The sequence below is a fragment of the Odocoileus virginianus genome, chromosome 27 (genome assembly GCF_023699985.2).
Source record: "Odocoileus virginianus isolate 20LAN1187 ecotype Illinois chromosome 27, Ovbor_1.2, whole genome shotgun sequence".
NCBI classification, from domain to species: domain Eukaryota; kingdom Metazoa; phylum Chordata; class Mammalia; order Artiodactyla; family Cervidae; genus Odocoileus; species Odocoileus virginianus.
In genome coordinates, this window is record NC_069700.1 from 541,234 (window position 1) to 569,186 (window position 27,953).

Sequence of the window (27,953 nt, forward strand, 5' to 3'; positions counted from 1 at the left end):
AGTTGGTGATGCCATCCAACCATCTCATCCTCTGTCGTCCCCTTCTTCTCCCGCCTTCAATCTTTCCCAGCATCAGGGTCTTCTCAAGTGAGTCAGCTAGAGACAGTAACTTTTGACATACGGTATTTCATTTCATCTCATTACTGTAGATTCCATTATTATAGAAAAACAAAATTACAAAGTTATTTGGACCAGAAATGTCACTTAAAAATTCAGTTTACAGGTCCAGAGAACCTGTACAGGAGTAACGGACTCCTGACGTGTGGGCTCAGCAAAATCTGAAACAAAGTTCCAAAAGTTTCCAACGAACGTGCCAATACTAGGAGTTCTCTATGTTCTAGGTACAGCCTTTAGCTTGCAGTCTTCTCAAAATGCTTGTCTACAAACTTTCTCTTAATACCGCTTCACACTGAGTTATCTAAGGGATAAGAAGGCATTTAAGAAGAAAAATCATCTTACTTGCCCAGCTTGAAAATTTTTACCCGAGTCTGGGCCCCACAACAAGACCAATTCTCGGAACTGCGATCAGGATGCAGACCCCTCCACCTTCCATCCTTTCTCCAGGTTCCTAGAATTTGACGACGGTTTTTACCCAATCAGCGCGCACCTTTAAAGCCCCAACCAGGGAGACCGCGGTCCCGCCCCTTCCGGAAGTGCGTCATGACGCTAGTGCGCTCCTTCCCCGGATGCGCTTGTATATCCGGATTTTTCGAGCGACGCCGAGCTCCACGGGTCCCGACGCTGTCGGCACATGCGCGACGGCCCCGTTCCCTCTTCCTCCGCCTCCCCTGGCTTCCGCCGTCCACGGAGCCGCCGCCACCGCCGCCGAGGAGTCAGGAAGTTCAAGATGGCCGCCGCGGAGGCGCCGTCGCTGCGGGAACAGCCAGAGTAAGTAGTCCGGGGGCGCGGAGGGCCGGCGCCAGGGGCGGGCCGAGAGGGGACGGGCGGAGCGCCGCCCGGGCGGGCGAGCGGGCGGGAAAGTTCGCGGCCCAGCGGTCGCGGCCAAACTTTGCCTCCAGCGCGGCGCCGTGGGGGCGCGGGAGGGAGGCCTCGGCGCTCCGCCCGCCTGGAGGCCCCGGCTGTTGGGTCTAGGGCTGCCAGGGCCCGCAGCGGCGTTGCCCGGGGAGGCGAGGGCGCGAGCGGCCTCTACGGGTCTCGAGCGCGAGGCCGCGGCGCGGGTGCGCCTGCCCGCCTCTGAGGCGACGAGCGGGTCTTCCGGAGCAGCCCGCGCGGCGGCGAGCCCCGAGCGCTCCTCTCCGCAGGCGGCTCCCGCGCCTCCGCCGGTGTCAGTCTTCGGGGCCGGGAGCAGAGGGGCGCCGGGCGCGCCCTCCTTCATCTCTCAGAGCCTCGGTTGGCGGCTGGCGGGGCGCTCCCTCCTTCCCGCCCGGTGCGCTCGGCCCCAGCGTCCCCTCGGTGTTTTCTCCTTCTCTGTACTGCAGCTGGTCTCCCGGTTCGCAAACTCGAGGCAAAGTAAGACCAAGTCCTCGGTTCTGAGGCCTAGGGTTTTTGGCCCGAGTTTACAGCGCCTCTCTGGGAGCCCCAGTGAAATAAGGAGTGGGAATGGTCAGCTACTTGCAAACCCGAGCGCTTCGTGTCTGTAATCAAGCTGACGTAAAGCATCGATGCGGCCGAGTGGACCGCATCAGTAGGGTAATCCTTCCCTTAACTGAGAGCAGTGTATTCTGTTTTCCGTGTGTTTGCTAGGAAAGCTCAGGAACCTAAGAGAATGGATTTTAAGACTATTTTTGTAACGCCTTTTTTTTTTTTTTCCCCCGGCTTGCACCCTCATTATATGATTTGTTTCCAGCAGTCTTAAGAAAGAGGTAGAGGTAGTCTCCCAGCAACTTTGGACTGACAAGAGGAGAAATCTTTGCACCTCCCCAGCCGGCCCATCGCTTCACCACTGTGCGTCCAGTGCCGGACTGCTCGAGGATTTGCTTTGCTCATCTAGGCAAAGAGAGTTACTAGAAGTTTTTCATTTAGGGCCTCTGAAAGCTGCTCTATTATCTTCACAGTTTGACTTAAAAGAGGGCACGTGGGTTCTGAAGTTTTAGGTAGACTTTGCCTCTTTTTGTTTTTCACAGAGTTCACAGTGAGGCCTTGTTCCGGGCTTCATGAGAAGATCTTATGAAAATCTTAGGCTATGCAGCTGATTTTTCTAGTAATCTGTTTAAAGTTCTATAGTATTATGTCCATTAATTTGAATTCAGGGACGGTTTAGATTCCTTTTCAGGAGGGATGCAGCCATGTTTATTTAGATACTCAAATAACACGAGATTTAGTAATAATATTTATTTAGGCTCCTACAGTATGAATGGCACTGAGACTGATTGCACCTCCCCCTCACACACACACCCCCCCCCACACACACACACTTGGTAGCACAGACTATTCCATCTATGTGTGTTCCACTTTCACTTATTTGAAACGTTTTAATGTAGAAAATGACAGTTTACTAGGAAAGCAAGTACCATGTTGGCTGCCCACAGTGATAGCTGAAATGTAGTGTCTGAGTAGGTTTTTTTTGAAGACAGACTGAGTTGTTCACAGTTACGTGGAATCTACTCCAAGTGGAATATTTTGAAAAAGTAAAGCTCTCTGAATGCTTCTTCGTGGCTTTTAAGTTTGTCGATGTCTTTAATCAGTCTTTTTTCATAGTTTTAAGCATTTAAATTTTTATATGCATTGGCTTACTTGAACTTACCCAGACTAGGTGCTGAGCAAATACTACCTCATTCAGTCTTTATGACAACCCTGTGGAGTTGGTCCTGACACTCCCCACATTTTACTGTTGAGAAGCTGAAAACACAGAGAAATTAAGTTAGCTTGCCCAGGGCCATGCTAAGTGACAGGTGTGGGGTTGACATCCAGGCAGCCCTGTTGTGGGGCCCTGCTCCTAACTAGCGTGCTTCTGTTCTCTCACTCTGCGTTGTGGCTCCTTTTATTAAAAATATTAATAGCCTTTAACATTTGAAATAATTTTTTTTTATTTCCAGTATCCCAGAAAGTTCCATTTTTATGATATGACAGTTCCAACACTTTGGAATTTAATATCCCATTTGGAAGGAGTGGGAGTGGAATGGTTCCTTTTGAGACCAGTTGGTCTTTTGAATCCATCCTTATCTTTACATCTACATTAATTCTGTATTAGAGTAGTCTCACTTGTTAGAGAAACAGGCTCACTTATCATTATTTTCCTTGTAGAAAGTGGTGGCATTCACTTTGCTCCCCATTTGCCCCCAGCTCCAAAGCATGAGTTGAATGCCTCTCATATAAGATGTTATGAGGAATACTCTTTGAAAAGAAAATATATGAAGAGGGAAGTTAAAATAATACTAGTGGTTGGTAATTGGTCACTTTATTTTAAAGTTGTTCCATGGCTATTTTTATTGTGCCAGATGCCCCAAGACTCTGGGTTGTTTGAAGGATGAAATAACCTAACATGTGAGTAAATACTGTTTGACACCACCATGCTGTCTGCACTCCGAATGCAGCTTCCCTTCCAAATGAGATTCGAAGGATGTTACTCAGCTCTCAATAAGTACTGGTTTATGACAAACCTGTTGTAGACCAGTTTGGTATAGAAATATACCTACTAAATGTGTAGTGTTAGTTTGCAAAATGTAAATCGTCCAACAAGGTAACCAGGTTTCTTTACAAGAAACCTTTTCCTAAAGCTTTAGAAGAAAAGTTGTTGTTAATGAGCCTAAATTAAGTAACCTGGCACGAGTACGGTTATGGGTGTCATGGGTGTCACTGATGCATCGAGTGCAAGTTTTCCTGATGTATCTGTCAGACTTCAGTTATTTTCTTTGGAATTTGCTTTAAGAGATCAACAAAAGAGGCTGGGGGTCTGCTCTCTGCCTAACGCCAATGTGGGAGAACTCTAGAGTTAAGGTTAAGCTTGCCGGCCCTAAGGCACTTAGGTGGCATTTTATTAGTAACCTGGTCATTATTTCTTGAATTAACATTCATTAAGTTACCGTGAAAACTGGGATTACTCCTGGGAATGACTGTAGTAACTTTGGGCACTTTGATCTTGATTCTCGGAAACTTTAGATGCTGAGTTTTCTGTTGAAGGAAATTACTTCCTCTGAAGGTAAACCGTTCAGTATTTGGATTTGAAATGCATTGGAAAACTTGTAAATTATAAGTACCTTTGGAAGGGGGTTAGAAGAGCAGATTTTTCTGTGGGGAGGTGATTAAATTTAAATCATTTGAGGGCATTGTGGTCAAGAAACAGGCGTATGTGCTGGAGGCGTTAGTGAGCCAAAAACAAAGTGTTCCCCTTCAAGAGCTGAGAGTGTACACAGACAGCGTGAACCAGCTGTGGTCAGTGATGCCATTTCATATGTTGTGTAGCTGCTCAGTCGTGTCTGACCCTTCTGTGACCCCATGGCCTGCCAGGCTCCTCTGTCCATGGGATTCTCCAGGCAAGAAGACTGGAGCAGGTTGCCATGCCCTCCTCCAGGGGATCTTCCAAACCCAGGGATCGAACCCACATTTCTTGCATCTCCTGCATTGGCAGATGATTCTTCAGCACTGAGCCAACTGTGTTACTCTGTGAATCATTCCCTTGACACAGAAGTACTTACTGAGTTCCTGCTCAGGGTTACACTGTCTTCTGGGCCTCAGGGATGGAGCAGTGAGCTAAGCAGATTAAGACACTGCTCCACAGGGCTTATGTTATAATGGGAGGGCACAAACAGGAGTTGTGCTGGGTGGAGGGGGTGAGGGGGGAGGGAGCGTGTTTGTGAGAGGGTGCGGGTTGCAGTTCAAGTGAGCTGGTCAGGGAACTTGACTGAGAAAGTGGAGCTTGAGCCAGGACCTGAGGTCGGTGAGGGACCAGCAGTGTGTACTTCCGGGGGGCGCCCAGCCCCTTCCGTGGGAGGGGGGGAGCCCAGCCCCTTCCGTGGGAGGGGGGGGAGCCCAGCCCCTTCTGTGGGAGGGGGAGCCCCGCCCCTTCCTTGGGGGGGAGAGCCCAGCCCCTTCCGTGGCGGAGAGAGCTGTGGGCTGTGGGGGGGGGCAGGCTCAGCTGAAGGGAGGTTGGACTGGTGCTACAGGTCTTGTGGAGGGTTCAGGTTTTTACTCTGAATGAGGCAGGAAACAGTAATCAGTTTTCTCTCAGGGGTGACGGTGACCTGATGTTTTAAAAAGCATCTTCAAGCAGAAGCAAGAGCTCTGACGTCAACTAGCACCAGCCTTCTCAGCAGCTGGATGTGCGCATGCCCTCAGATGAGTCCTGTCCACCTCCTTGAATGTGACGTCACATCTGTCGTGGGGACACGGGCAGAGACAGCACATCTTGAGCACTTGGTGCGACTGCTTTTATACGTATGAACTCATTGCAGTGACATACCTGTGGTTTGTCAGAAGTGTTATTTGCCCAGCTTTTACAGTGGAGGAAACTGAGGCACAGGAGTAGCTTGTCTGAGGGCACACTGGGGGTATCCTTGTTGCAGGCAGCATCGGAACAAGGTGGTTTTTGCTCTTTAAAGTGTTGTTCTGAGTGTCCGTGGGAAGCTCCCCAGTGCCACGGGGAGTCAGTCTGCCCAGTGTCTGAACAATAAACATGCCTGACTTTGGGCATGAGGTTTGTGCTGGGCCTTAGGAGCTGGACGTGTTAACTGTGCGGTCCTTGCCATGTGCTCGAAGGTGGGTGGTGGTCCTTTCTCCATTAAGCTTACACTCACTGAGGCCACACAGCTAGTCAGCAGTGGAACTGGGACTTAAGCCCCTGTAGCCTGGCTCTGGAGATTTCACCACCCAGCTGTTCGTTTTCTGGGGCTTTCCTAGACGGTCTTTAGATTGAGTTCTAGCTTACTGACTGGAATTTTGTACTTGGGGCACTTAGATTTTTATATACCTGAAAATCATTCTCAACCTTCATAAAGGTCCTCCCTGCCTATCTCTATATCTTGAATTAGCCTGGCTCTATTTATCTCACACTTTCCCGCTGTAAGTCAAGGTTAAGAAAAATTGACTGATACCCCACCTTCTGGATTATGGGATGGGAGAGTCTAGGGAAGGGAGACAGTTACTTGTATGAGGTTGTAGCCTAAACAAGGAATGGAGCTGAAATGCCTTTGTATTTTCACCTTAAATCTATGGTGTTCCCCCAGCTCCTGATAGAGCCATGTTGTTGGGTACACTGTCTTTTTCCAAGTCTTTGAGACAATTTCATGATCCCAGAACACTGTTTATCCTGTGTCCTCATGTACTCCGTTAGAGAGAAGTCAGGCCAGGCTGAGGCCTGCCTCGGCTGAGGACACAGCTCCCGCCGCAGCTGCCTCGTGCTTCCCCCTTCCCCGCCGTCCATGGCGCCAGAAGAGGATGTTGCCGGCCTGACAGCCCAGGTTCTGAGTTCTCGCCCCGTGCGGGTGCGTGTTCCCCACGGCCCCCCACTGCTGTGAGCCAGTAACTTTCCAAGCATCCCCTGCTGTGTCGTGCCCCGGCCCGCCAGGTTTCCTGAAGACTGAGACCAGGCTGGGGGCCGTCTGCCGGGCAGCCTGACCGTGGTTCCTGGGCCTCTCCACTGTCTCAGCCCTGAACCTCAGAGTCCTGTGCTGTATCTGGCCGTCTCCTGGAACCGGTCCACCTGAGAACCTAGCTTCCACTAGACCAGTCTCTTCCCCAGGGTTGACACCCTGGCAACACTGATCTTTTTTCCTTTTTCTAAAATACCCTTTAACCTCTCTGGTTACATACTCATTCTTCAGGTCAGTGTTGCTCAGCCTGTTTTTTAATCCAAATAAATACCTTGTTGATAAACTTCTCGAAGATACTTTTCCTTGACCATTTCAAAACAATTTAAAGTGATCCGTTGGCATTCCCATAATGCCCTTACTCAGGGCCTTATCATTGCCGTTCTCCAGTGTGGCATGTGATTCTTTTCCACTGGAAGTTTCCTTAAGAGAAGCAAGAGATTCTTATTTTCCTGCTGCCTGATTTAATGCGTACATTATGTGTAGGTGATTTTCTTCTAAATGTTAAAAGAGATTGAATAGACTCTTTAATTCGTAACTTGCAAGGAGCTCTTTGTAGTATATGGTACAAATATTAAACTTACTAGAAGTACAGGAGAATTTGGAGGACTTGGACAAAATAATCCATATCGTTCTGACCGGATATCAGAAGGAGGATCGACTGCTTCCGATGACCCTGGAGCCTCAGCCTTGAGGATGCGGCTGGTCAGATGTCAGGAGCAGACAGCGTCTATGGGGGGACCCAGGGCAGGATGGCGCGGCGATCTCATCACGCTGCCCAGAGAGGCGGGTACTCCTGTGGCACGTGGTGGCTACTTGCCGCTTGCGGGCCCAGAGTGACTCTGGGTAAAGCTCTGTGTTGGCTCCAGAGATTTAAATGTGTGTGTGTGTGTTTCTCAATTCCAAGTGGGGAAAGAGATTAGTGTCCCAATGTATGTCATTATGAATATTTTATGGGGAAAGAATGGGCAGGTTTCTTTAGAGTGGAGTGGTATGGGAAAGGCTGATTTAAAAACTGAGTGACTGTTTAAGAAAGTCAGTGTTAACTTACTGTACAAAACTACTGGTTTGAATTTCCTTTTTCTACTAAGTATAATTATGTTAACCTCCCCATTATGTATTTCCTTTAATACTTTCAGTATTTGAGTTCAGCCATGGGAAACAAAGTTAAATCACTGTTCAATTCAGTTCTTGCCATATACCTTTGAAATAAAATATTTTAGTGGCTGGCTTATTACATCACATTGAGATATATTTATCATTGCTATTTTGTTACAACTGAATGCTCCCTAAGTAATGTGTCTTTTAAATGTGTTTGATACATTTATAGGATGGAAGATGCTAATTCTGAAAAGAGTGTTAATGAAGAAAATGGAGAAGTATCAGAAGACCAATCTCAAAATAAGCACAGTCGTCACAAGAAAAAGAAACATAAACATAGAAGTAAACATAAGAAACATAAACATTCTTCAGAAGAAGACAAGGATAAAAAGCATAAACATAAGCATAAACATAAAAAACACAAAAGGAAAGAGGTCATTGATGCTTCTGACAAAGAAGGTCTGTCTCCAGCAAAAAGAACTAAACTTGATGATTTAGCTTTGCTGGAAGACTTGGAGAAGCAGAGAGCCTTGATTAAAGCTGAACTCGATAATGAGTTAATGGAAGGGAAGGTCCAGTCTGGGATGGGGCTCATATTACAAGGTTATGAGTCCGGCTCTGAAGAAGAGGGGGAGATCCATGAAAAGGCAAGAAATGGAAATAGGTCTAGTACTAGATCTTCAAGTACGAAGGGGAAACTTGAACTTGTGGACAATAAAAATAGTACAAAAAAGCGAAGTAAAAGCAGATCCAAAGAACGGACTAGACATAGGTCTGATAAAAAGAAAAGTAAGGGAGGTGTTGAAATAGTTAAAGAGAAGGCAACGAGGAGCAAGTCAAAGGAGAGGAAAAAGTCGAAAAGTCCCTCCAAAAGAAGTAAGTCTCAAGATGAAGCCAGAAAGTCCAAGTCGCCCACCCTTAGACGGCGCTCTCAAGAGAAAGTTGGGAAGGCCAGATCTCCTGTCGATGACAAGGTTAAAGTCGAAGATAAAACTAAGTCAAAGGATAGGAAAAAATCCCCTGTTATAAATGAAAGTAGAAGTCGTGATCGAGGCAAGAAATCTAGATCCCCAATCGACTTGAGAGGTAAATCCAAAGACAGAAGGTCACGGTCCAAAGAGAGAAAATCAAAACGGTCTGAAGCCGATAAAGAGAAGAAGCCAGTCAAGTCTCCCTCTAAAGATGCTTCCTCTGGAAAAGAAAACAGGTCACCCAGTAGAAGACCTGGTCGCAGTCCCAAAAGAAGAAGTTTGTCTCCAAAACAGCGTGATAAGTCAAGAAGAAGTCGATCCCCACTCTTGAATGACAGGAGGTCTAAACAGAGCAAGTCACCTTCTCGAACCCTCTCTCCTGGCAGGAGAGCCAAGAGCCGGTCCTTGGAAAGAAAACGCAGGGAACCTGAAAGGAGACGCCTCTCTTCTCCAAGGTAACTTGATTTCAGAGCCGTAGTGGTTCCTACCATTGCAGCAGATTTCAGTGGAGAAGCTAAAACTTGTGGACAATAAAAACGGAGGTGATAAAGAGTTTTATAGTGTTTGATATAATCCTGTCCTGTCTGCTAACTGTGTTAATGTTTGCTTCTGTCAGTATCTTGACTGTAGGTGGTTTTTAAATGTTGAACTTACTTTTTTTTTTTTTCCTGAGTTCTTAATTTAGTATCTAATGTGCAGAATCACACCTTAAAATCCAAGTGATTTGTTTGATAAGTCTGAGTCTACACATTTTATGGGAAAGGTGTTTCTAGAGCAGGGATTGTTCTTTGAATAGTGTGGGCTGGAATTTTTTAAAATGGAGGTGTCAGTTTAAGGATTGTGACCTGTCTATTCTTTTGAATTGGTGTGATTTTGAATCCTAACAATATAGGTGGAACTACAGTTGGTTTTTTTGGTCCCCAAAATACAATTGAAAATGGGAAATTTTTTTGTTATTAACTCACATACCTGTAGTCTCAACTGTTGAAAAACATAGGCGCTCTTAAAATGATTTTTTTAATCAGTCATAATAAAAATAATTCATATTTACATAATACATTTGATCCACCAAGTTCATGAATCCCTAGCCATCTACTGTGTACAGTTATAAATATGAATTGATGTTGAAGTTTAAATTATCCTGTGTTTTGAGAAGCTTCAAGAAGGCAATTCTCGTAAGAGCTACTGTTGATTCTTCACTTCTGAGTGATGGAATGGTCCCCTGCCTATAGCTCTGCATGGAGACAGTGTTACTACCTTCATATCTCTTCTTAGGGGTCCTGTTCTTTCAGTTTGAAGAGGAAATTCTCATCAGTTCATTAAGGGACTAGAGTTGGGATTTGGAACAGGTTTCCAGTGTTAGTTTACAGAAGAGATGCACGCCAATTAAAGAGCCGGGTAAACCCTGCAGGAAGCCTGTAAACTCGCTCTTTCTGTCCCTCCTCTGCCACCACTCCTGAGTCAGCAGTCTCTCTTCAGCCCCTTCTCCATGCACATGACACTTCTTAGAAATAGGATTCATACCATTCATGTTAGCGTGGTTTTCTTTTCTCATCAAACACTGTGTGGCAGTATATAAGGATTGTTTGTTACATAATAGCAACATGGTATTTCACATTGTGAATGTATCATAATGTATTTAACTATTCCCTTGTTGAGACTGATGAAAATTGAGGTTGGTTCCAGTTTTTCACAGTTGTGTGCAGATATCCATTGAGTTTGTGTAAAGCTTCTTTTAGGGTAGTTTCATAGAAGTGGAATTACACAGTCTGAGATTATGTATATTTACATTTCAGAAAGACACTGCCATATTTCCTGCCAGGTTAGTTATACCAGTATTTACTTCCGTGACTTGGTGGACTGGCATTTTCTCTGAACTCTTACCTGTAGTTCCTCTCTTCCAAGGTTAATGTTGATTGTAAAGGGATTTTATTCTCAATTGATACATTAAAAATAAGGCTCTTAATTGCAAAAAATTGTCAACAATTTAGAAAGAAAACAGTCCTCAAATCAAGGAAATGGAATATTATTCCTTATTTGGGCAAGTTTTATCTGAAATGAGAATCAGATACGCAGGATAAATAAATAACAATATAAATAATCTTCAGTGATTCTTCAAATTGCAAGACCAGAGGAAACAGACCTTCTGTTGTGTGTCGACCACAACACCAAAATGTTATTGTCGTCATCTGAGTTTTTGTTACAAAACATATTATTCTGTGTTTGCAATCTTTAGGTTAAAGTCTTCTTTATATGTAGGTGAAATTCGCTTATTCTGACTTGATTTATTCTTCTCTGAACCTGTATCTGGTCCCCTTAAGAACACGACCTCGAGAGGACATCCTCAGTAGGCGGGAAAGGTCCAAGGATGCCAGCCCGATCAGTAGGTGGTCTCCAGCTCGAAGACGAGCCAGTAGGTCTCCTGTCAGGAGGAGGTCTCGCTCCCCCCTCAGACGGAGCCGGTCTCCCCGAAGAAGAAGCAGGTCTCCTCGGAGAAGGTAAAGACTCCCCTTCGATCCGTCAGACTGAAGCTTTTGAAGCTCAGTGGGTAGGCTTTCTTAACAACCAGCTTTCTCTGAAAAATTGTAGCTGTGATGCCATGTTGTTTTTCTGTTGCCAGCATGTGATGTTTCACACACACAGATTTTTGAGTTTTGCTTTAAACTTAAATCAGTGCTCATTAAAACATTTCCGCTGGCCCATTAAAGACTTTATTTTTAGAACAGTTTTGGATTTATAACAAAATTGAGCTTTAGAAAAGTACAGAGTTCCTGTAATACCCATACCCCAGTACACTAACTATAAGTGACCTTTTATATGTATGATATCTCTCTGTTCTCCTCCAATAGGGACAGAGGTCGGAGGAGCAGATCACGCCTGAGAAGGCGGTCTCGATCACGGGGTGGGCGCAGACGTAGGAGCAGAAGCAAAGTCAAGGAAGACAAATTTAAAGGCAGTCTTTCTGAAGGAATGAAGGTCGAGCAGGAATCGTCATCTGATGACAAGTAAGAATGGAGCTGGCCTGTAACTTCCTTTCTGCAAATTAGACAAACACGGAGTGACTTGGAAGTCTTTAATTTCCGTCTGTAGTTTTGATCACAGCTGGTGATGACTTTTAAGCCTAAGGATCTTTCCTTTGTTTCCAGTCTTTGTGCAGTGAAGCAGGTGAGGAGAAAAAGGAGACATGGAAGGTTAAATTTACTTGCTGGGGCTCCAAACCAGGGTAGTTTAAAAGCAAGGATAGAGTGAGGTAGCTTAAGGTTTCTGTGCAAACGTACTGATGACCTACATTTTCCAGCTTTTATTTTTTTAAATGTTTGCAAGTTATGGTTTTGGACTCTCTAAGGATGTTTGGAATTAACATGTGTGGATGTAACTTTTTCTAAGCCTTGAAGACTTCGATGTTGAGGAGGAAGATGAAGAAGCCTTGATAGAGCAGAGAAGAATACAAAGACAGGCCATCGTTCAGGTACTGATTTTAGTGACGTTTTGATCGACAGCCCTTAAGTAACCACTACTTTAACAGGATTAAGGATTCTTACTGTAACAGTTAAGTGTTAGAGCATTTGAATAGGTCATGAGAAAAAGAGAGTTTCTTAATAAAATTGAAATAGTTACCTTTTTGTATACATAGGATTCCTGCATAAAGCTCTTTTGAAAGACAAACTTTGGAGTGTGCTTGCTTTTTTTTTTAATGTCGATAAACGGGAGAGCCCTCATAAATGAGTATAACTTGGAAGAATTTCCTTTAGCATAAACATTGTTTATATAATAGCCTGTTACACATGAGAAAGATTTTTCTTTATTTTTTTTTTTGAGAAAGATTTTTCTTTAATGCCTAGTAAAAATGGTAAATTTTCTAATACAGATGTGCATGTTTAAATGAAACGTCTCAGTAAAGTTAAGACTCCTTGAAAGCTGAGTGATGCAGGAGTCAGGCGGGAAAGGGTGTCACATAGGCCTTGGATGATGAGCTGCGCAGAAGGCGGCCAGCTCTCCTTGGCCGTCGCTAGAGGAGGCCTGGCCACGGGGCCCTGCGAGCACGGCCATCCTCTAAAGTGCCTGCTCTCACCATCGTGTGATGGGAGGTGAGGGTGGAGTTGAGAGAAGAATTCTGGAAGGCACGAAAGATGCTTGGGTGCTGTAAGGAGGACAGCAGAGAAGAAAAGGATAGGATAGTTGTAGCAGCTTTTGTGAACTTGGAGCAACCATAGCATCTCAGAGCAAACGGCAGAACTGGAATTACCAGCGTACTTGGGGCGTAACTGGAATTCCAGAGGCGACTTCCCTCCCTGGGGCACTGCAGAAAGTGGTACTGAACGGTTACTGGATACCCCTGAAGACTTGGTTGAATCTTTTTCTGTTCTTACCCAGGTCCACAATCCCTTATCTCCAACCTTTTGGGCCAGATGTGCTTCAGAACTGAGAAATATATGAATTTTAGAAAGGTAATGTGGTGCATACATGCATCTTACTTAGCCCCTGAGTGGGGGCGAGCACAGCACCCCATTGTCAGACGCTGGAAGCGTTTTGCTATGAGACACCTTGTGTTCACACTGGGGACGTTCAGAGTCACGTCTTCAGGCCAGATTCTACCACTGAATGAATGTGCACCAAACATAGAAGACCTTCCACAGTTTTGTGGGTTTGGAATTACATATAAGGGATTGTGGATCTAATTCAGTTGAGGCATCAATACCTTTAATTTCTTTTTAGCATTATTTGACACTTAAGTTTTCAGTGCAGCTCCCCCAGATCGGTGACAGTAATGCTCTGTGTTGTGACTACAGAAATACAAATACCTTGCTGATGACAGCAACATGTCGGTGCCGTCCGAGCCCAGCAGCCCCCAGAGCAGCACCCGCACCCGCTCCCCTTCTCCTGACGACATCTTGGAGCGCGTGGCTGCCGACGTCAAGGAGTACGAGCGAGAGAACGTCGACACCTTTGAGGCCTCGGTCAAAGCCAAGCATAATCTGATGACCGTTGAACAGAATAATGGTGAGTGAGTTAGATTTCTGTTTCAACTGTGCTTTTCTCCCCCGAGTTGTTAGCTCTGTCACTTCCCCCAAACGAGAGGTTGTTTGGGGCGGGGGCAAGGGAAGGGGACGGGAGTGCAGTGTTCAGAGTGCCCCGGTGAGTGTCCTCGTGACCATGACCGGAGCCCACACTCAGTCCTCCATACATGTTCAGTACCTTTGGTTCTGCGCTAGAGCATTTGAAAGCAAATCCAAGCCATGATTAATTTCACCTGGGAAAAGTCTAGTTTGTATGTCTGTTAGATAAGGCTTCTAAAAAAAAACATTACTTACACTTGGTAAAATTGATGATTTTTAAATATCTCATGTCTATAGTTGGTTTGAATCAAAATCTGGATATGGGATTTAACCTTTTGAGGTATGAATTGGCGATTTAAAGAGGAGCTTTCTTTGTAGTATATAATTGTTACTTGTGTGTGCTCAGCCATGTCCAACTCTGTGCAACCCCATGGACTATAGCCCACCACACTCCTCTGTCCATGGAATTCTCCAGGCAAGAATATTGAAGCAAGTAGTCCATTCCTCCTCCAGGGGATCTTCCAAACTCAGAGATCGAACTCCAGTCTCCTGCATTGACAGGTGGTTTCTTTAACCACTGAGCCACCTGGCAAGCCCAGTTGTTGCTTAGTTATTAGCATATTAGTTCAGTGTTAGTGAAAGTATCGATATTAGGTTTTTCACCTTTCTGAAATGCATTCTCAGTAAAAAGTGAATAGCTTTGTATATCTTGGGTTATAAAGTGATATTAAGTTGGGTATTAAAGAAAAACTGACACAAAAGAGGGAAAAGTTTGAATTGCTGTTAGTGATTTTTCCATTGATTTATTATTTGCGTTTCAGTTTGTATCTCTCCATTTTCCAAATACTAATGCTAATTTCCATTCAGGTTCATCTCAGAAGAAGCTGTTGGCACCTGATATGTTTACAGAATCTGATGATATGTTTGCTGCCTATTTTGATGTGAGTATTTTTAGTCATAAAAACATAATTGTTAAAATAAGTACATATAGCAAATATGTGTTTTGGTGGTATGTACATACCTAGCTGGGAAAGACTGGGAGCAGGAGAAGAAGGGGATGACAGAGGCTGAGATGGTTGGATGGCTTCACTGACTCGATGGACATGGGTTTGGGTGGACTCTGGGAGTTGGTGATGGACAGGGAGGCCTGGCGTGCTGCGGTCCATGGGGTCGCAAGGAGTCAGACACGACTGAGCCTCTGAACTGAAATGAGTGAGAAAAACGGAGTCACAGGGCTTCATGAAAGTTAAATACAGAATGACTGAAATGTGTAGTTATTTTCTTTTTAAACAGCTCTTTTCTTCGACTTACAGACATCTGTGTGTGGTGGTGAAGGGGACCAGGTGACGTGTAATTTTCAGGCCTAGAATCCACTCTGGGCTTCTGTGTTGTGGGTGATTGGAAACTTAGGATTTGGAGCTTAATGGAATTCATTGAAGAACTGGGAATGTTACAAGGACTGGGTTAAGAAATTTTTTCTTTTAAACATTATCAGTTTTTTCCCTTGAGAAATGGTCTCAAAAGTAGCAGACCATTTCCATCATAAATTTAGGAGACATGAGAAATATGGAGGGTTTGAAGGGAAGTGGGGACACACACATACAAACAGAGAACATACAACAGGGAGATTACAAATGGACTGGGGTGAGCAGTAAGTAGTGTCCAGGTCCCTGCAGACACCAGTGACCGGCTTCGGTAACAAGTTGCGTCTACAGTGTAGGCCACGCACACGGGAGATCGGTTAGGAGAGGAGGAAGTGATTCCGAGGCAGCTGAAGCATTGGTGCCCTTCACTTGCTTGGGTGTGAAGGGTTTTCCGGGTCCTGGGGAGCGATGCGTAAGGAAATGTCTTCAGGAGCACCAGGTACTCTTCTAATGCAGCCGGTGACATTCCATGTGGAGATGGGAAGAGACACGGGGCTACATGAACAGGGCAGTAGAAGAAATGTGAAGATAATGGTAGTTTTTCCCCTGAGCATTACTGTGATACAAGAGACTTTGGAATCATGTTTCTGTTGTGTTGCATTTATGTGAGTCATAGTAAGAGTTTATTTAACTTTGCATAAAATCGTCTTGTCAAAGTTTAAAGGAAGTGCTTTAAATGTCTCCCTAAATTGGGGGTAAATAGCCATGTTACTCCCTTAATTTCAGAGTGCGCGTCTGCGAGCTGCTGGCATCGGAAAAGATTTCAAAGAGAATCCCAACCTCAGGGATAACTGGACTGACGCAGAAGGCTATTACCGTAAGTTCACAGTCCTTACTCATGTCAGAGTTGATCGTGACACTTTGTAACATTGTGTGACTCGATGCCGCCCTGCTTGGGAGGGCTCTGGAGGTCACACCCCAGTGCCGTCACTTGAGAGTGCAGCACCGCTCACAGCCGCGTCTGCCTGTGCGGCTGCCCAGAAGCCTCACAGACTGAAGTGCAGCGAGACCCGATGTGCCCCTTAAGTCTGTTCCGTTACTGTCGGGCCTCAGGTAATCCTCCGAAGGGAAGGGGTGCCAGTCACGCCGGACTGCAGCGACCACGGCGCTGCCTCCTCGGGGTCAGGGGCGTCGGCACTTGCCGGGGGAGCAGAGACTTGTGGAGGGCTCAGAGGCCTGCAGCTTCCGGCTCGTAGTGAGGAGGCGAGGCCTTGGGCCTCTGGTGTCCAGGACGCCAAGCACACCGGGGAGATCTGGCAGGCTAACAACACGCTGTGTCTCCTGCCTTTTGATTTTCTGGTGTGTGTCACACTGGTTCATTAATGTATTATGGTCAGAATTCTAATGTTTCAGTTTACCTTTTTAGGTGTGAACATAGGTGAAGTCTTGGATAAGCGCTACAACGTGTACGGCTACACGGGCCAAGGTGTGTTCAGTAACGTGGTCCGAGCCCGGGACAACGCGAGGGCCAACCAGGAGGTGGCCGTGAAGATCATCAGAAACAACGAGCTCATGTGAGTTCAGGGCGCTGCGAGGCAGCTCAGCACAGGCGTTCACGAGCAAGCGTGTTTTTAAACAGTGACAGCCTTCTGTAGGACAGGTTGACAGTTAGAAGCGGCAGAGCAGCTCTCTGTGGGTATTCAATTTATAGTCACTTGTTGTTACATGGGACACCTTGGAGCTGTCGACTGATGGTATTCAGTTCTTTTCAGTACCTACAGTGTGAAGTCCTGTCCGCTTAGACTGCTCCTCTCTGCCCTTGTCTTAGGGCTGATCTTGACTGTGACTGTCATAAGCCCGAGACCACAGGTGCAAATCCGAAGGGTCGTGTTGCTTAGCTGTCTTATCAGGAACTGTATGGCCTGCAAAAGGTGAAAACTCGGGGCTAGGAATCCTTCGTATCTTTTATCTGTTGCCTTTTCTCTTTATGAGCAGTGAGGTCATTGCCATGCCGCTTTAACACAACCCATGCCACACACTGAGCTGCGTTCAAGTGAGCTCAGCGTTGGTTTAGGAGCACTGGGAAGAAGCGTCTAGGTTTATGCGGAGGTCCTGGGCTGCCCTGGGCTTAGAAGGTCATTTCAGTGGAAGTCCTCAACTTCTGTATTAGAGACAGGAGCTTTAAAATATGGCCTATTGTCAAAGTGTAACTAGAATTGTAGCGGATGATATTTGTATCAAGGCATCTTGAGATAAAATGTGCCAGGTTGATTTCCCTTCAAGCAAGGTGGGTTTGTGGCTCGGTGTTTCTGTTTTGTTCACTGATTATTTTGGAAATTAGCTCCATGAAAACAGTATTTGGCCAAGTGGGAAGTATTGTGTGAAGGACGTGGAGACTTTTCCTTCCTCAATAGATTGTTTATTAGTACTTAAAAAAAAAGTACTAATACACTAAATAAATACACATTATTTAGTTTTCCTAAATTCTTGATGTGTCCAATTTTGACCTAATTTTCTTTTTCATTTCAGGCAGAAAACTGGCTTGAAAGAATTAGAATTCTTGAAAAAGCTGAATGACGCCGACCCTGACGACAAGTTCCACTGTCTGCGGCTCTTCAGACACTTCTACCACAAGCAGCATCTGTGCCTGGTGTTTGAGCCTCTGAGGTACGCGCCTGGACCTGGACCTGGCCCTGAGGCGTGGCCGCCGCCTCTCACTGGCCGCAGTTCAGACAGATCCTCTGACCAGTCTCCTGGGTGTGGAAAAAGACTTCTTTTTCCAATTGGCTCTGGCGTTTGTCTTTTACCTGTGGTGAAAAGTTAGCATCTTGACAGTTGTTAATGTGTGAACAGTAGTTGGCTGTGTACTGTGTCACAGGCTCACCTTGTGTGGCCTTGAGCTCAGCAGAGAGTTCCCTGAAAGGTAAATACTTCAAGGAAAGACTGAGCCAGAATGAGCAGGAGCGGGAGTCATGGAGTAGGACTGGTCTCAGCCTTCGAGTCCTTGTGCTCGTGTCGCTGCCCGTTCAGGGTCAGTGGGAGTTTCAGCCCTGTGTGCCTTCCCTTCTCTTCCTTTTGGAAGCTGTGTTGTGTGCACACAGTTCATACGCTCATTTCAGTGTGGAATGATTTGTGAAACATCTGGGCGGGGGGCGGGGGGATTCTTGAACAGTGTTTTCATTGTATTTCATATTCTGAATTGATTTTCCTTTATGCTTGAAAATGTTTTTGCTTTTTTAAATTTCCATTTTTCATTTTAACCTCTGACTTTGTTTTTTTTTTTTTTTCTTTCCTAAAAGTATGAATTTACGAGAGGTGTTAAAAAAATACGGTAAGGATGTTGGCCTTCATATTAAGGCTGTCCGATCCTATAGTCAGCAGTTGTTCTTGGCTCTGAAACTCCTTAAAAGATGCAATATCCTCCATGCAGATATCAAGCCAGACAATATCTTGGTAAGTCAAGCGATCAGACGGCCTTGTTCGTTCGTGCAGCTCCTTCTGTAACATAATTACCACTGTGTCCTAGAAATTACATCTTCCAAGAGTCATTCTGTGTGTTAATTACCCATCACAAATGACTTGGGCCATGAAGTGTTACAGTGAAATAATGAAGCGAGAGGAAGTAGGCTGCTGGCCCAGACTTCTCCGGTTGGTCAGTGGGTCTCGAGTCCCCGGTCCTGAGGGCTCTCTGATGCAGCCCTGTGGGTGTCCTCTGGCGTCGGAGCAGCCATGCTGCAGGCCGGCCCTGCTGTAGTAAGGCGTGCTCGCCAAAGCAAGGCCTGCCTTTGTTGTTTTGTTTGATGGAGCGAGGGACGTTTAAGGGAGTCACCCTCTCTGAAGTGGATGCGTGGAGTTTAGGGCGCCTGGGAATAATCCTCGTCCTTTGTTCTTCGCTCTGCAGCAGCTGTGGCTTCGGGGGCCACGCCCGGGAAAGCCCAGCTGTGGTTGGGCCTTGTGTGGAAGGCGTGCCTCTCCCATCGCGTGGCTTGTGGTGTGGAGGTCAGGTTTCCCAGTGTGTGGTTCTGAAACCTCCTCCCCGTGGGGTGCTTGGTCCACACACACCCCTCCCCTCCCCAGCCCTTCCTCCGCCCTGGACATGCTGTCAGGAGTCGAGGGCATGTTCCCGTTTGGGTAATTGTAGCTTGTCTGCCCATAGCACATTCCACGTGTTTAAAGAAAGATCCCTTTAAAGTGTGGCTCAAACTCCTTATCAGTAACTTAGCGCTTAGTTCAGATTTCCGTTTTTCTATTTAAATGTCTTAGACTATTTCCTTCCAGACTACCACGTTATTGAGGCGTTCCATTTTGTTATGTTTGGTCTGAGTATATAAGGTATTGCATCTCTAAGGTAACTTGGGGTTTGAAGCGATGAGTATTCTCAGTAAAATGGTAGGTACACTATGAGTTGTAGTCTTGCCTAATCAACTTCATTATTGACTTTTACCCCAATTTTCTTCTCTTTTTTTGAATTACAAAATACACCATCCATATCAAAGAATGCATTAACTATGTGCCAGTCAAAAGTAATCACACAGTGAATATCTCTAACCACTTGGAGGTTAAATAATAAGACATTTGCCATTGTCTCAACCGCTTGTCTTTAAAACTTCATTTATCTTTGAGTTAGTGCTTAACTACTATAGGTTTTCACGTGGATTTCAGACAGTTTGGCATTCTTCCTAAGAAGGAGAAAATAAATATCAGAGACCATGTGGAGCTGCTTGTTAATGAAAACCCCAAGCTTTTAGCCCCGGATTTCAACTGTCAGTCTGACAGAGTAGTGCGATAGGCTCCCTGAGGTGCCCGGGTGTGGGTCCCCAGCTGCTGGAGAAGGCCCTCCGTCCACCCGCACTTCCTCTGAAAGTGGCCCCGGGGTTTTTGTCACTGATTGTTGAAACTGCATCCTTAAGTCGCTGAATGCAGTTTATGTTTAAGAACGTTGAAGCACTTTCCATTTGAAGATCTCTTTTCCCGATTTCCCCAGGTGAAGCCTGGTGGTTGACCATTTCTGATTGCTCTCTTAGTTCTGTGGACGTCACCTGTAGTGGGCCAGTCCACCATTGATCAGGCTCTACGATAGCCCGGGAATGGCCCGGGGCTGTTTATTTAAAGTGTTGGGTTTCTGTGTGGTGGGAACAAAAGGCCAAGTTCAAGTCCCAACTCAGAATTTGTGTGTGTGTCTTTTGAAGGGGGGAAGGGACTCTGGAATGTGATATCTCCACTTGTTAACCCCGAACATGCTTCTGACTCGGGATGGCAGCAGGCATGGGAGCGCCTCCAGCCTTTCTCAGCAGCTGTCACTGTTACTGTGTATGTGGAAGTATTTGCAAAGGGAAGAGAAACCGATGACTAATGGAGTGTTCATGTTTATCAGTCTTGCCAAGTGTATTTAACATTTTCTTGACTAATACTTTCTTTATACTTAAAAGATTTAATTTTTTTTAAGACTTGAGTGCTAAGTTTGGGATGGTCTAACAGCTTCAGATGAAGAATGTTTCTATTCTGTTTTTGTCCACATTTAATCTGAATCCTTCTGCTTTCATTGCCATCATAATTTTCTGGCAAATGAAAGTTAAGTCCGATCTCTTTTCAATGACCGTCTTCATGTTCCTTTAAGTAATAACGTGGCTGTGTCCAGGTTTTCTGGGGGGTTTTACTTGGCTTCAGTGCTTTCTCTCACTACTCCAACCTTTTCTAAGTAGCATTGGTTAAAATTAAATTCACTTGGTATTATCCCTTATTTCCTCATTGAAGAAAGTTCTTTCACTAATTAGAATACTATAGCTCTTAATTATTCATAATTAGGAAATTGAATTATAATTAGGAAAGGAATTTTTAAATGAGTGACTTTGTTCTCAGTATTGAAATAACTTCTCAAAGCCAATTATTTTTATGATTATGTCTTAATTATTCCTGGCCTGAGTCAAAACTTCCCCGATAAAATGTTTTGCAGGTTAATGAATCAAAAACTATATTAAAGCTCTGCGACTTTGGGTCAGCCTCACATGTTGCGGATAATGACATAACGCCTTACCTTGTCAGTAGATTTTACCGCGCTCCTGAAATCAGTAAGTTTCCTCCAGCGCTCCTGACCTGGGCCGCCGTGGGCGGTGGAAGCACCCGGCTCGCTGAGCACCGATTGCGGTCGCACTTGAGCGAGCGCTCGAGTCGTTGCCAGGGGGAAGGGGCCCTGTGTCCTCCTCCGGCGGGGTGACGTGGTTAGTTGTGGCAGCAGTCGCAAATGGGCGTGGAAGGCCTCGGATTTAGAAGACTGCCCTCATGATTCTGGTCACGTCCTGTTCATGGCTTGTCTGGGACCTGTGCGGTTTTCTCTTTAGCCTTGGCTGAGCTGAGGCTGGTTAGCCCCTCCACAAAAGGTGAAATGAAAAGATAGAAGAAATATATACTTTTCCTGCCTCTCCAGTTCCCTCCCCATGCCCTCATTTGTTAAGGTTTTTAAGAGTCCCTGTTAAGAATTAGTGGGAATGAACAAGAAACTAATGCCAAAGTATGAAGTATTAATATAATGGTTATAGTGTCCGAGTTAAATTAATGCCCCTGTTGCTGGAAATAAATAGTAGTTGGTTGATTGTATCATTGTATACTAAAACTTTATTATGTTTTCAGTTATAGGTAAAAGCTATGACTATGGTATAGATATGTGGTCTGTAGGTTGCACCTTATATGAACTCTATACTGGAAAAATTTTATTTCCTGGCAAAACCAATAACCATATGTTGAAGCTCGCCATGGATCTCAAAGGAAAGATGCCAAATAAGGTAGGATGTTTGGGTGAACTTGTTTTTAAGGTCTTAGCCATACCATCCTGTGGATTTGTGGGTGGCTGACGCTCACCCCTCGTGACTGTAGACCAGTTTCTGAGAGGCAGATAGCTGGCTCTTCTGATTCCTGAGCTCTTTCTCATGTCTGGTGCTTAAATTAGGGGTCTAAGCAGCCAAGAGCTACCAGGACAGGATGAGAGAATCCCATCTTCCTTTTCCTATCTGAAGTCTGTCCTTGTACATTTCTTTCCCCTCCTGAATTAGCAGCAGGGTGTTTAGGGTGGGGCTGCATTGTGGGGGGGGGGGGGGGTGGGCAGAGGATGTGGCTGTTCCCACATCTCCGTCGCCTTCCCTTGTCCCACTGCCTGCCCCTGGGTGATGGGCAGAGCGGCGGCAATGCTCCTGGAGTCCACACCTATACTGGTGACAGTGCGGTGGGAACCAGGTGCTGGTTAGGTTGGAAGGAGTCAGAGGAAGGACCTGGTCCTCAGGGAAGAACAGGCCGGCTATCGGAAGCGGGACTCGAGGGCACTCGGTTTATTCAAGGTTGGACGCTGCTCGGCAAAGAAAAAGGTGCCAAGAAAAGCCACATGAAATGACATCTTCTTAGGTTCTATTCAAATTCTCTTGTGTTGAACTTGTTTTAAGACAGAAATTAGTTATGTTGGTTTTTGCTTTAATGAGGTCTGACCTGGTGTCATTTCAAGGCTGTTACTAGAACATAACGTTTTTAAATGTCCTGAGGTTTCTTAAACTGCCAAGAGACAAGGCCCCAATTGTATAATGTTTTTCCTATCTAAGAACAGCTGGTTTAAGTCTTTGTTTAGTCTTCAGTTTTGAATAATGAAAGTACAACTTGATATTGTAATGGGTTTATTTAACGCACTACCTGGGAAAAGTAATTTCATGTTATTAAGTAGTTTCAGGTACAACATTTATATTTTTTCCAAATATGTTACTTTCTCAAGAGCAAGGAATCTGAGATTATTTTCAAATAAGTAAACAAACCCAGAGAGACTAATAGTAATATTTGTGTGACTTATATATTAGGTTATCGGTAGATCAGACTGTTTTGTAAGAGTTCAAAATCCAACTTTTGTTTTATTGCCAGATGATTCGGAAAGGCGTATTTAAAGACCAGCATTTTGATCAAAACCTCAACTTCATGTACATAGAAGTTGATAAAGTAACCGAGAGGGTAAGTGTCTTTCGGGTGTGCTGCCTTAAATGATTATCTTACAGTTCATGGATGGATTGAGTGTTGGATGGTCTAGGAGCTGTGACTATTTTAAAACACTAAAAATAATTCCTGTTCCTGTTGACCGATTCCTGAATAAGACACATCAGGTTATAGAAAGATGAAGAGATGTAAAAAAGTTTGCCTACCATGAGTTTATCATATTTAGGCATTTTTCTCCTTCCTTGGATCACTTTCTTGGTCTGGCTTCACATTCAGCTTCCCTGCTGCTTCCAGATCTAAAAACAAATCTGATTGTGTTACTCTCCCTGATTAAAAATTCTTCCCTGGCGCCTCTTACCTGTAAAATCCTGTACTTAATTCCTCAGAGAGCCTGCCGTCCCCAGTGGGGGCGTCCCCCTCCTTGCGACTCCGTGGACGAGCACTCCGCGCCTGGCGGTGGGCCGGTGGGCGCGTGCTGTTGCAGAGCCCATGCTTGTGTTCACGCGCCAGCTGTGGTTTTGAATTCTCGAAGCATTCTTTTCTGTTCTTACACTGATCTTTTTATAAGATTACAGAACCATGTTTAAAAAAGCCATCATGGCTAACTTGGGGTTGACCTTTTTCATTTAAGTTTTTAGGTTATATGTGTCTAGTAATTTATTTAGAGATACACATTTAAAAAATTATTTGTAGGAGAAAGTTACTGTCATGAGCACCATTAATCCAACTAAGGACCTGTTGGCTGACTTGATTGGGTGCCAGCGACTTCCTGAAGACCAACGTAAAAAAGTACACCAGCTGAAGGACTTGTTGGACCAGATCCTCATGTTGGACCCAGCTAAGCGGATTAGCATCAACCAGGCCCTGCAGCACGCCTTCATCCAGGAGAAGATTTAACTGAGATGAAGAAGCTCCAAGGGTTTGAGTAACTAAATACAAAGACTGAAGAAATTTCACAGCAGTTTATTAATGTATATAAACTTATAAATATTTCTCCAGCAAATTTGAGGAAGCATGATATATTTGAATTAACAGCAAGGGTGATATTTCTTTTAGAAATGTTAGTTAATCTGTTTTGTGTCTTATGTGAAATCTCACTGTAGGACTGTTTTAATCGCCAAGACTGCACAGAATTACAGTGCTAATGTAAATGGTTGCAGTTCGCATAAAAGACAAAAGCACCTGTTATGAATGAGTAGCAGTATGGGTGGTTGACTTACTTTAGCAGACTTGGCTTCATTTTGGTCTTCGGATGAAATGGCCAGCATAAATGCTGTTTATATTCACGTTTTCCTAGGTGTGTGTGTGCAGGCACAGCAGCATGCCCTGGGTGTAGTCAGTGCCGAAGGCTCTGTTCCTTCTTGAGCCTGCCTGCAGGGACGGCCTCCTCTTTTAAAGCAGGTTCTCTGCAGCACTCAGTACACTGAAGGTAAGCTGGACCATCGACACCCCGCTGTGTCAGACGTTACTTTACCGGGACAGTGGACAAATGAGGGACGTTAGCGTTGTGGCAGAATCCCCCGCATGTGTGAGAGCTGCTCTTGTTTTATTTTTTGGCATCACAACTGTGGAGTAGTTACAGTTTCTGTTCTGTTCATCACATTTGCAATTTGAAGAGAATGCGCTTGATGGATAGAGCGCCTTCAGTGTACTGTTTCTTAGCAACTTTCATTTTTTTAAATCAACTTGCTATAGACTTTATACACATTTTGTTAAATACAGTTCCTAGTGACAGAAACAGTGCGTAGTTCCCTTTACTGATAACACATGTTGAGGCCTAATTCTGGAAGTCCTCATATTTAAAAGCTAGATAGAACAACGTAATGAAATTTTTAACTATTTGTATGTCATTTTGAAAGTGTATGCTTTATGGTAAAAAGTGTTTTTCATTTGTTCATTGTTTTCATTATTTGTGATCATGTTGTCTTTCAATACAGGCATAAACCTTCCACTCTTGAACAAAGCAGCTGCTTTTTAAAAGCGGTAATTGCTTCTTTACCTTTTATTTCTTTTGTAAAATGAAGCTTTTCTTTAAGGATGTGACTTTAAAGTGTTGTCTACTGCATAAAACAGTTGACCCTCACTTACTGTAAAGTGAAGATTGTTCTGCTGCATGTGCGTGGACCATGCAGATTTCTGTATGTTCTCAGTATGCATCACTAGATAATAAAGTCTTTTGTGAACAAGGCATTGGTAGCCATTTTTAAAGGTTTTGTCTTCAGTGCTGGTAAGTCAGGTAAACCACGCAGAATGAAAGGCAGCCTTGCGTTTCTTCCTTTACTTCTTTAACTGAGAGAATTACTCGCTAAAGGTGTAACCTAACCTGAAATGTATAATTTTATTAATAATTAGGATCCTAATTATGTCATCAAAAAATTCTACCAGTATTGTCAGCTTTCAGTGTAGTGAGGTAGTTCCTGTAGGTTGTGGGGTGGCGTCCAGGATTTAACTAATGTTTCTGCTGTTTTCTCACTTTTCCTTCTGATGGTGCGGAAAGAGAAAAGGAGACGGGGCACAGGCCACTCACCGCCTTCTCCAGGGTCTGATTTGCTGAGACACCAGCTGCACCTTCTTAACAAGGTTATTTCTGACAGCATGTGTAGATAAACATTTAGCAACAGTTTAAATCAAAATCATGTCAATCAGTTTGGTTTTGCGACACAAAAGGTTTAGTAACTTTTTTAACATGGTAGAGAATTTTCAGAAATGTAATCTTTTCTGTTTGGGTGGTAAAATCAATGCTTGTCTCCCTGAGGAGTGTGGAAAACAATCAGGTTTTTAGAGGTTAACATACGATTTTAAAATTGTAAATGGGATTTTTTTATTCACCCAGGCACCTAAGCACAACACGCATGCACGTTTTGGTGCACTCAAGAATGGAAACTCAGAGTAGCGGCCTCCTTCTGGTGGGTTTTGCTCCATTTAAAGGCATGAAATGACCTGCAGCCCGGAAGGTGCAGATGCTATCCTAGGCCAGCTCTGACTCTGTGCCCCCCTCTCCGTGTGGTTTAGCCCTAAGCCGACGTGAACGCCAGGCGTGCTCGTCCTCAGGCGGTGAGGCCTTGTAAGCAAGGCTCACGGTGCAGCTCTCCTGCCGGAACTAAACGTAGCGATTTCCCACCATGTTCGCTCTGGCGGACAGATACATGCTGCACAGTCGAGTGTTTCCCACTGATTGTCACTCAAAATAGTTAACATTTGTATGTTTCTGGTGACTTTTCATGGCTTCGTTTTGTATACTTATTTAAGTAAGCTAACTTCCACTAGAAACAGTTCATCTTATGCCTTCAAAACTGTTACGCGTTCTTTAAAAAAAAAAAAACAAAGTTGCTTGTTACTTGTTCTTTGTGTTGTAGGTGCAGCTCAGTGGAAGATGATGCCACCAGAAGACATGAGCTAAGGTTTCTGTCCTATAAAAGATTTAAGAAAAAAGAACCCTCCATTTAATTTCTGTCTGGTTTTTCCGTTTCCAGCATGATGATGTAGGGTGCATTGCTGTTTTGGTACTGAGAGTAGTGCTCCCGTGTTCATTGTAAAGTGCTCACTCATCATGCTTCCTGCCCCTGCCCCCGCCCTCCCCCAGAGTGAAAGGAGGTGCCAGACCTAGCAGTGTTAGTGTGGACGGGGAGCGCCCGCGTAGCACATGGCTGTCAGAGTCGGTCCCTGCAGACTGCTAGAAAAACCACAGCCGCCAAGAGCGTCCATCCGGAGGCAGCCTTCCGCTGCGGGGGGCGTGCTTCTTGGCCGATGCCCAGGGATAGAAAGAAGGCCTCAGTGCTGCTCAGCTCCCGGGGGCCCTGCCGTGGTCCTCAGGGGGAGTGAGAGGGGCATCCCCTAGGTCGCTGGTGTTCCGGACTCGGCACTCCTGCGTTTCCTCCGTGAGCGGGCTGGGTCCTCACCCACGGAGCGGTATGGGAGCCCGCGGTCTCCAGTGGAGACCTGGGGCTCCGCGAGTCCTCGGGGCGGCGCCAGGCGGCGGGCGGGCCCCCAAGGCGGGGCGTGCCTGTGTTGCCACTCTGCCGTTTCTCTCAGGAATGTTTGGCTTTATTTCACGGTGTGGCCAAAACAGTATCAAGTGATTGTGAGACTTGAGGGTCTGTAAGTCCTAGAACGTGACCCACAGAGCGTAGTTTTCTCTGCAGTTGGCAGAGTGGTGCTACACATCTTAGGATCATTCTTCGGGTAGACCTGTTGGCCTCCAAGGCTAAATAAACCTTAGGACCCTCCCAGCATGAGCTCATCCTCAGTTCTTATTAATAGCATCCTTCTTTATTCCCCAATGCCTGTTTCATTCCACTCTTTTTCTCAAAATAATTTTTGTGTTAAAAAACACTTTTTTTATCACTGTAATTACCACTTTCTTTCCCTGAGACATACTCAGGACATGTCTTTGGTATGTGGTGAAGGCAGTGAGCTGTGACTTGTCCTGGGGTGCACGCCGCCTCCTTTCCACCTGTAGTTTATCGTGGTTTCATAGTGGACCTCTAGCTAGCTGGGGAGAAAGAATCTCTGCAGCAGGAATCCTGTGTCTTCAGATGCAGGTCAAGCAGTTGAGGATTTCCCTTCTAAATACTGAGATAGGAAAGAAGCCAGATGTCTCACGTACAGTCACTTAGTTAGGACAGCTTCCTGAAGTGCTTTCTTTTTCATAGCATCCTAGTTCAGATGTGAATTTTTATAGAAGCGTTCACTACAAATTCATTTGTTTTTTATGTCAATTAGTGTGCACCAAATTGACTTTTAAAATGCTTTCCGGTTACTTTGATAGATTTCATCATCGTGGCATCTTTCTCTTCTCCTTCCACATGTAGGGTAAGGGACTGTTCTTCTGAAGAATCTTTCCATTTAGTGATCAAGATACGGAAGCTGACCTCTGAAAATGCTCAATATGTATCCTAATTATTCCCAGTGTCCTTTGAGTTGTAACTTGCATTTCAGCAGCAATGTTCCCAATTGACCTACTAGGAAAATGTAATAAACACGCCTCTTGTTACCCTGCTGCCTCCTGATGTC

At 45.0% G+C, this 27,953-nt stretch overlaps 1 protein-coding gene across 8 annotated transcripts; it reads left to right on the top strand.

The window, feature by feature from the left end:
* The first annotated feature begins 694 nt into the window (after positions 1-694).
* Positions 695-27,933, top strand: PRP4K (pre-mRNA processing factor kinase PRP4K). Of its 8 annotated transcripts, XR_002318547.2 has the most exons (17): positions 695-888; positions 7,816-9,012; positions 10,879-11,055; positions 11,407-11,562; positions 11,945-12,026; positions 13,348-13,558; positions 14,482-14,555; positions 15,765-15,855; positions 16,405-16,552; positions 17,508-17,645; positions 18,278-18,431; positions 20,932-21,046; positions 21,606-21,757; positions 22,872-22,958; positions 23,634-24,369; positions 24,878-24,923; positions 25,438-27,933. XR_002318547.2 is itself a non-coding variant. In XM_020916924.2 (15 exons), exons 1-15 carry the CDS (start codon positions 752-754, stop codon positions 23,835-23,837), a joined length of 3,123 nt encoding a protein of 1,040 aa, XP_020772583.1. In that variant the 5' UTR covers positions 695-751; the 3' UTR covers positions 23,838-27,933. The 8 variants fall into 8 exon arrangements, 3 of the variants coding, with proteins under 3 accessions (XP_020772583.1, XP_070313082.1, XP_020772585.1); XR_002318541.2 differs by having other exon boundaries at positions 23,634-24,923; XR_002318546.2 differs by having other exon boundaries at positions 24,878-27,933.
* Positions 27,934-27,953: the final 20 nt, after the last annotated feature.

Bases quoted from the DNA above. Each gene is read 5' to 3' on its own strand.
- PRP4K (XM_020916924.2), top strand. From the start codon at position 752: ATGCGCGACGGCCCCGTTCCCTCTTCCTCCGCCTCCCCTGGCTTCCGC. The intron at 18,432-20,931 runs GTAAGTCAAGCG...AATGTTTTGCAG, and splicing joins TCAAGCCAGACAATATCTTG to GTTAATGAATCAAAAACTAT. The intron at 21,758-22,871 runs GTAGGATGTTTG...TTTTATTGCCAG, and splicing joins AAGGAAAGATGCCAAATAAG to ATGATTCGGAAAGGCGTATT.